Source organism: Dipodomys spectabilis, unplaced genomic scaffold (assembly GCF_019054845.1).
Source record: "Dipodomys spectabilis isolate Male_0828 unplaced genomic scaffold, ASM1905484v1 ptg000030l, whole genome shotgun sequence".
Classification (NCBI taxonomy): Eukaryota; Metazoa; Chordata; class Mammalia; order Rodentia; family Heteromyidae; genus Dipodomys; species Dipodomys spectabilis.
The window spans coordinates 2,305,460-2,313,537 of NW_024870707.1; the positions used below are offsets into that span (position 1 = coordinate 2,305,460).

Sequence of the window (8,078 nt, forward strand, 5' to 3'; positions counted from 1 at the left end):
AATGTTTTCAGAGTGTCTGCTTTGACTCAGAGGTATTTGATCCATTTGGAGTTGATTCTGGTGCAGGGTGATATATAAAGATCTGGCTTTAGTTTTCTACAAGTAGTTAACCAATTTTGCCGGCACCATTTACTGAAGAGGCTGTCTTTCTTCCATTCTATTTTTTTAGCTCCCTTATCGAAGATTAGATGGCTATAGGTCTGTAGGTTCCTTTCTGGGTTTTCAATTCTATGCCATTGGTCCTGAAGTCTGTTCTTGTGCCAGTACCAAGCTGTTTGGATTACTATGGCTTTGTAGTAGAGTTTGACATTTGGTATTGATATTCCTCCAGCACTGTTCTTTCTGTTGAGGATCGCTTTTGCTATTTGGGGTCTTTTATTTTTCCATATGAATTTTTGGATTGCCTCTTCTATTTCCTTGAAGAATGAGGTTGGAATATTGATAGGTATCGCATTGAATTTGTAGATAGCTTTGGGAAGTATTGCCATTTTCACAATGTTGATCTTTCCAATCCAGGAGCATGGGAGTTTTTTGCCACTTTCTAGGTTCTGTTTTGATTTCCTTTTTCAAGTTTTTAAAGTTTTCATCATAGACATCCTTCACTTCTTTGGTTAAGTTAATTCCTAGGTATTTTATTTGTTGTGGGGCTATTATGAATGGAGTTGTTTTCCTAATTTCAGCCATGCCTTTCTCATTGTTGGCATACAGAAAAGCCATTGATTTTTGAGGGTTAATTTTATACCCTGCTACTTTGCCAAAGTTTTGAATCAGCTTGAGTAATTTAGGAGTGGAGTCTGTGGAATTCTTTAAATACAAGATCATGTCATCTGCAAAGAGGGAGATTTTTACTTCATCTTTCCCTATTTGGATCCCCTTTATGTTTGCATCTTGTCTTATTGCTGTAGCTAGGCATTCTAATACTAGATTGAAGAGAAGTGGAGAGAATGGACATCCTTGTCTCATTCCTGAATTAAGAGGAAATGACTTTAGTTTTTCACTATTAAGTATAATGCTGGCTGTAGGTTTGTCACATACAGCCTTTATTGTATTGAGGAATGTTCCATGGATTCCTATTCTTTTTTTGTTTTTTTTGGTTGGTCATGGGGCTTGAACTCTGGGCCTGGACGCTATCCCTCAGCTCTTCAGCTCAAGGTGAGTGCTCTACCACTTGAGCCACAGTGCCACTTCTGGTTTTCTAGTGGTTTATTGGAGATAGGAACCTCATGGTCTTTCCTGCCTGGGCTGGCTTTGAGCCTCAATCCTCAGATCTCAGCCTCCTGAGTAGCTAGGATTACAGGCATGAGCCACCGGCACCCAGCTTGGAGGCATTTTCTACTGGAGAAGAGGAGTGCCACTAACATGGGGAGGTAGAGACCAGGAATGCGATGAAATGTCCTACAGGGAAAAGGAGAGCTTATCATTGCATAGCCATCCGACACAGAGTCTCTAGAGCTGATGCCACCACTGTAAAGATGGGAGGAAATGTTCCCTGAGCTGATAATAGTCATTGAATTTGGATGTTGGCAGTTCTTATAATTGCTTAGAACACATCTGTGTAAGTTTTAAATTCTTTTTAAAATAAAATATGCCCTGTGTAGTGCTACTTACAAATAACACTCTATCCCTGAGAAAACTTAGAAAGAAAGAAAGCTATAATGAGACTTTTTTTTTTTTTAAAAATTTAATTTTATTTGTGAACATACTGTACAGAGGAGTTACAGTTACATGGGCAGGATAACGCATACATTTCTTACCAAGCATTGCAGCCTCCTCCTTTGTTTACCCTTCACATCCCTTCCCAGCCTCCCCCCTCCCCCCCTAATCCCAATCCTTCTCCTCCCCCCCCCCCCCCCTGCACCAACGTTGTAAAGCTCGTTTTGGACATGACAACTTGTACTTCTCATTGTTGCAACAGGTCCACCTGTATCCTTAAACAACTGGTTTTTCCCCATCTCCTCCACAAGTTATACTGACATCAAATATAGTGAAAGCAGGGGTTATACTGTGGGGGAGAGACATACAAAGCAACAAAGAGATAATCTTATAAATGTGTTAGAAACACATGCATGAAAGAAAAAAAACATTAAAATACACATCTAAGGGTTCATTTTCCTGACATCACATTATCTGACCTTTTCCGCTTGACTATAATGAGACTTTTTTGAATGTGATATTTAATTTATTAAATTGTTGTTTCAATTATCTAATCATTCTATAATGAGATATTAAGATTAAAAATGGTTTGACACAATAGCTTTTGCACATGCAAAAAATTATCTATTATCATTTCATATACAAAATATATCATTACATATACAAAATCTAGAATTTGGGAAAAGATAATGGAAAAGATAATGGAAGAAGAAGCATCGCTACTTAGGGAGTGGGGTGTGTAGAAGGATGAAGGGATACAGTAGAGGCTAGTGGGAGATGAATATGATGAAAGTTATTGTATGCATGTATGAAAATGTTATTACAGCACCCAGTATTTTGTATCTGAGAGTGAGAAATGGTATTTGCTTCTGAGTATGTCTTATTTCACTTAACATGATGATCTCCAGTTCCAAATAGTTCCATACAGATGACATTATTTCATTTGTCTTTATAACATATTTTGTTAACATCTATTCCTTGGACACAGGAGTTTTACTGTACTATTTCCATATATGCACACACTGTGTCCTTATCAAAATCATCCTTTCTATGCCATCCATGTTATTGCAGCACTAGTCACAGTAGCCAAAACCTAGATGACCACCAGCCAGTAAGTGGATAAAGAAATTTTAGTACATAATGGAGAAGTCTTTCAGCCATAAAGTACAATGAAATTATCTCATTTTCAGGAACATGGACAAAACTGGAGATGATCATATAAAGTGAAGTAACTAAGCCAAATGCCATGTGTTCTCTCACATGTGGAATCTAAGACCTGAAAAATAAAGGACAGAACTATAACCATGGGAAGAAGGGAGACTGTGAAGGAAGGTATGAAGGGCAAATATGGTTGACATAATTTATACATACATTTATTTTTATATACATGAAATAAGGCAATGAAACCTGTTGAAATTGTTACAAGAACGATAGCATTGCTGGGCAGAGTAATCTAGGTTGGCATTTATTTTCTTTGGACTTTAAAATACATTGCTCTTAGCTTTTCAAGTTTCTGTGTAGGTACCTGTAGTTATGCTGATGTATCTGCCTTTGTAGATGACTTGGTTCCTGTTACTTGCAGCTTTTATTATCTTTCCCTTGTTCACTATACTTAGTGTTTTAAACATAATATGATGTGGATGTGTTTTATTCTAGGCTTGTCTAGAGTCCGAAAGGCCCTTGTAATGACATGAGCATCTTGTCTTCAGATTGGGGCAATTTCCTCCCATTACTTTATTGGATATATTTCCTATGCCTTTAGTCAGAATCTTTTATTACCGTAATTGTGAGTTCATTTTTATCTTTATTAAATAAATCGAGCAGCTTTGGTGTTAGTTCTTTAAAGGCCTGGTAGATTTTAGCTTGAGCTGTAGGTATATTTTAGATATTAGGCCCCTGTCTGTTGTATAGTTAGTGAAGATCTCCTCCTAGTCTGAGGGCTTTCTATGTATCTTGCTATCTCTGTCCTTTGCTTCTGTAGTTTAATGCAATCCCATTTGTCCAACCTTTCTTTGAATTGTTGTGTCGAAACACCTTTTGAACCTTTCTTCAACTCATAGTTGAGTTTGACACTAGAGAAAAAATTCCCAAAGGGCAGTTGCTCCCATGATTATAGTATGTTTCTTAATTTATTATAAATAGTTTAGAGTTCTCAGGATTTAATCACCTCCCATGAACTATGTGAATGAGTGGGTAGAATTTTCTCATCAAAAGAAAGCCTACATTCTCTGGGTTTGCTGCTCTTTAAATGGCTTTTAGTTATTCTTTACATGTCTTAAACCCAAATGTTAACATCGATATCCCTTTCCTTTTCCTTTTATTTTATGATTTACTTTAGATGTCTTTGGTTTTTAACAGCTCCCAGGAGCTGATTTCTTACCCCTTTGGGGACAAGGTGAGATATTGTTGAATTGCAATGGCAACAGGAGCTTTGTGTCATCGAAGGCAGTCTCATAGTGTTTGAAAGAGCACTGATTTCTGAGTTGGCACTTGGTAGATAACTGTGTGGTTTGGGGAAGGTGGCCAACTCCTTCACCTCTGTCACCTCATCTAGGGAGAGTTGGGGTTAGAATACCACCTTCAGTTCATTTTGGCCATCTAGAATGGCTTAGCTGAGTGTGAGGACTTTGATGAGCAATCTGCTGGGTGGCAATAGTCATCAAAAGACTTCCTATGTCCAAAACCCAGATTGAAAGGAAGGAATCCAATGCTCCTTTGCAGCTCTTTTTTTCACAAGCCAGAAGAGGCTATTGAGTGGTCATATATTCCAGCAGAGGGGCTAACTTCACGCTGAGCTGAAGACACAGTGAGTGCATTTTGCCATCCATTTGGGTAAATTCCTCGTTCCAAGGAAGAGCAGAGCAATGCCAGTCCTTCTTTCCTAAAGGTAGGTGATTTAACTCAAAGTAAAGTGTGAAGTTTCTCAGGAGCCATAAGAAATTAGACACTTTCATTTTTCTCTTTGAGACACAAGCAGTGGTTTGCACAATAGGTTAGTTGGATTTGACTTTTTTGGGGGAGTTGACAGAATTAAATTACATTGAGGATTTTATTGCGATACAATGGAAACATCATAAAAGTTAATGATTTTTAAAAGTCCTTTACAATTTTGGTGGTCTGAGTATTTTTTTGTGAATCACTAAGTGGAAGCCTGTGATTGGGCCAGATTGGCACAGGCTTTCTAATTCTCCTGTATTTTTCTCTATCCTCTGTCTGTATTGTGTCATTAGGCTCTGGAGAAAAGCCAGTATATTTTTTGGTGAGACTACATGATATGCACTGAGTGTTGCATTTATAGTTATCTTTCTTTCCATTCTTCCTTTTCCTTTCCCTCCCCTTCCTGACACCACTCCCTTCCTCTCTTCTCCTCTCCTCTCCTCTCCTCTCCTCTCTTCTCCTCTCCTCTCCTCTCCTCTCTATTTCTCTCTCCTTCCCTTCCATCCTCCCCCTCCCTCTCTCAGTGTGCTCCAGGGGCTTGAACTCAGGCCTTAGCACAGTCCCTTAGTTTTCTTTCTCAAGACTAGCACTCTGTCATTTGAGTCACAGTACTACTCCTAGCATTTTGGTGGGTGATTTGAGATAGAGTCTCATGAGTCCATGAGTCCTTTTCTGGGTGGGCTTTGAACTGTGGTTCTCAGATTTCAGCCTCCTGAGTAGCTACCATTATAGGCATGAACCATCAGTACCCACCTAATACACCACTGCCTTTTGATTTCTGTTCTGATGCTGTTTCTGGGTGTTTGTAGTACATTTTCAGTTCTTTAAGTTATTTTTAAGTAGTTCACAAAGGGCTTTTAATTCAACAAGTTAGTCAATTTATGAATACATGCATTATGATCACTGTTACCTCCGTCATTGCCCCGTTTCTCCCAATGCATTTTCTTTTTTTAATATGTATTTTTATTGTAAAGATACTGTACAGAGGGGTTACAGTTACATGAGTAAGGTAACGAGTACATTTCCTATCGAACATTGTTACCTCTCGTTTGTTTTTCCTCTACCATCCCTCCCAATGCATTTTGAATTTTTAAAGAGTGAATTTCTAAAATAAACTTTATGTCTGACAAGGTGCTTGTGGTTACAAGCTGCTGCCAGTTGCCGGGCTCAGAGAACTTCAAACAGTACAGGATCTCTCAGTAGTTTGGATGGTAGAGGGTGCATGGAAAAATGATAGCAGAATGATGGAGAAAGAGGAGCAGTGAGTTCAACTCTCCTGGGTCCTTTGAACACTTGTCATAGAAATATATTTACTTAAGCTGTAAGACTTGTGAAAGCCTCTGGGTAAACAGATGCAACAGGAAGAAGACAGCCCAGAGCTCCATGTGGGAAAAGGGAGAATTAGTAGTGAGAGAATTCTCTCTGCTGACATTAAGGGATGTGCTTGCTCTGTCTTACCATGTCATGCCATAGGAAGACCCAGGCCACCACCAGATGCTGAGAAGTGTACATCATGCTTTTAGACTTCCTAACCTGCAGAACTGGGGCTTCTCTGCTCTTTATGAATGATCCATTTTGTGGTTTGGCTATAGCAATGTAAAATGGACATTTCCCCAGGTACAGAAAAAAGAAAGAAGTAGACAGGAACAGATGTGTACATGCAGGATTTCCCAAGAGGAAGAGTTATCAAAAGATTGTGAAAATAATACAAACAAAGGCTATTTACTTGAATAATTCCCCAAATTCAAAATTCCTTGAGATTAAATTGGACAGACTCCCTCAATTTAAATTCAGAAAGACTTTTTCTGCATCTTAGAAATGACTATTTTTTTCTGAGTGATTATAGGTGATTAACCTTTTTTCTTTGAACATTTTTTCTATAATGATAAGAATAAATAAATTAAAATTATATAGATTATTAGAGTATGATGTCAAATCAGCACTCCCTGGCTAAATAGATGAATAAGAAATATGGACTGGAAGTTGATATGCACTTCCTATTTTAAAATTTAATTTAATTTACTTTTATTGTAAAGGTGATGTACAGAGGGGTTATAGTGACATAAGTCAGTTCTGTGTGCACTTTCTAAAGTACTATAATGTGGTGAATAGGTATAAAGTCATAATTTTCATTTTTTTTCAGGTGTCTCTTTCTCTCAGTAAGGTATCCTACATACTTCCCTGGAACAGATGGCCATTACAAATAATGTGACTGAGTTAATTTTCACTGGCCTCTTCCAGGATCCTGAGGTGCAGAGAGTGTGCTTTGTGCTGTTTCTTCCTGTGTACCTGGCCACGGTGCTGGGCAATGGCCTCATTGTTGTGACCGTCAGTGTCAGTAAGAGTCTGCGTTCCCCCATGTACTTCTTCCTCAGCTCCCTGTCCCTGGTGGAGATCTGTTACTCCTCTACTGTGGTCCCCAAGTTTATTACTGACCTCCTTGCCAAGATGAAAACCATCACCCTGAAGGGCTGTCTGGCTCAGATTTTCTTCTTCCATTTCCTTGGGGTGGCTGAGATCCTGCTGCTGGTGGTGATGGCCTATGACCGCTATGTGGCCATCTGCAAACCTCTTCATTACATGAACATCATGAGCCGTCCACTGTGTCATCTGCTGGTGGCTGGTTCCTGGATGGGGGGATTTCTTCATTCCATAATTCAGATGCTCATGACTGTGCAATTGCCCTTCTGTGGTCCCAATGTGATTGACCACTACTTCTGTGACCTCCAGCCGTTATTCAAGCTGGCCTGCACGGACACTTTTGTGGAGGGAATTGTTGTAATGGCTAACAGTGGGTTAATCTCTGTTGTCTCCCTCCTCATCTTGGTGACCTCCTACATTATCATCCTGGTCCACCTGAGGAAGCATTCTGCAGAGGGGAGGCGCAAGGCCCTCTCCACCTGCGCCTCGCACATCACCGTGGTTGTCTTGTTCTTTGGACCGGCCACCTTCCTCTATATGCGCCCCTCCTCCACCTACACTGAGGACAAACTGGTGGCCGTGTTCTACACCGTCATCACCCCCATGCTGAACCCCATCATCTACACACTCAGAAATGCCGAGGTGAAAAATGCCATGAGGAAGTTGTGGGGCAAAAAGAACTGAGAGGTGGGTTCAAAGGAGAGACAAGGGATGCGGATACAATTTAAAAAACCCCCACAGCACAGCTGCTTGTTAGAGTGGGGTTTGCTTTTTGTGATATATTCAAGTGTGGGTGACACATGTGTATGAACATAGCTTTATACGGGTCTGCATGTCCTTGGTGAACCCAAACAGCCTTGCATCCTGGCGCAATATCCAATAACAGAATCCAATGTTTTCACTGATTTTTGTAGAATTTGACTGGCTCTATAGATTGTCATAGTACCATGGCTTTGGGAAATTGGAAAGCTCGGATCAAGTGCAAAGAATATGTAGAAATGAATTTCTATTTTTTTATTAGACATGTAGTTAAGTAAGTAGTAGGGGGTTCAGTGTCAGATTTCAAT

General features: G+C 39.7%; 1 protein-coding gene across 1 annotated transcript; it reads left to right on the top strand.

Moving 5' to 3' along the window:
* Positions 1 to 6,780: 6,780 nt before the first annotated feature.
* On the top strand, positions 6,781 to 7,698 carry LOC122105123 (olfactory receptor 4B1). The gene has a single exon (XM_042676246.1). The coding sequence runs from the start codon at positions 6,781 to 6,783 to the stop codon at positions 7,693 to 7,695; it is 915 nt and encodes a 304-aa protein (XP_042532180.1). The 3' UTR covers positions 7,696 to 7,698.
* Positions 7,699 to 8,078: the final 380 nt, after the last annotated feature.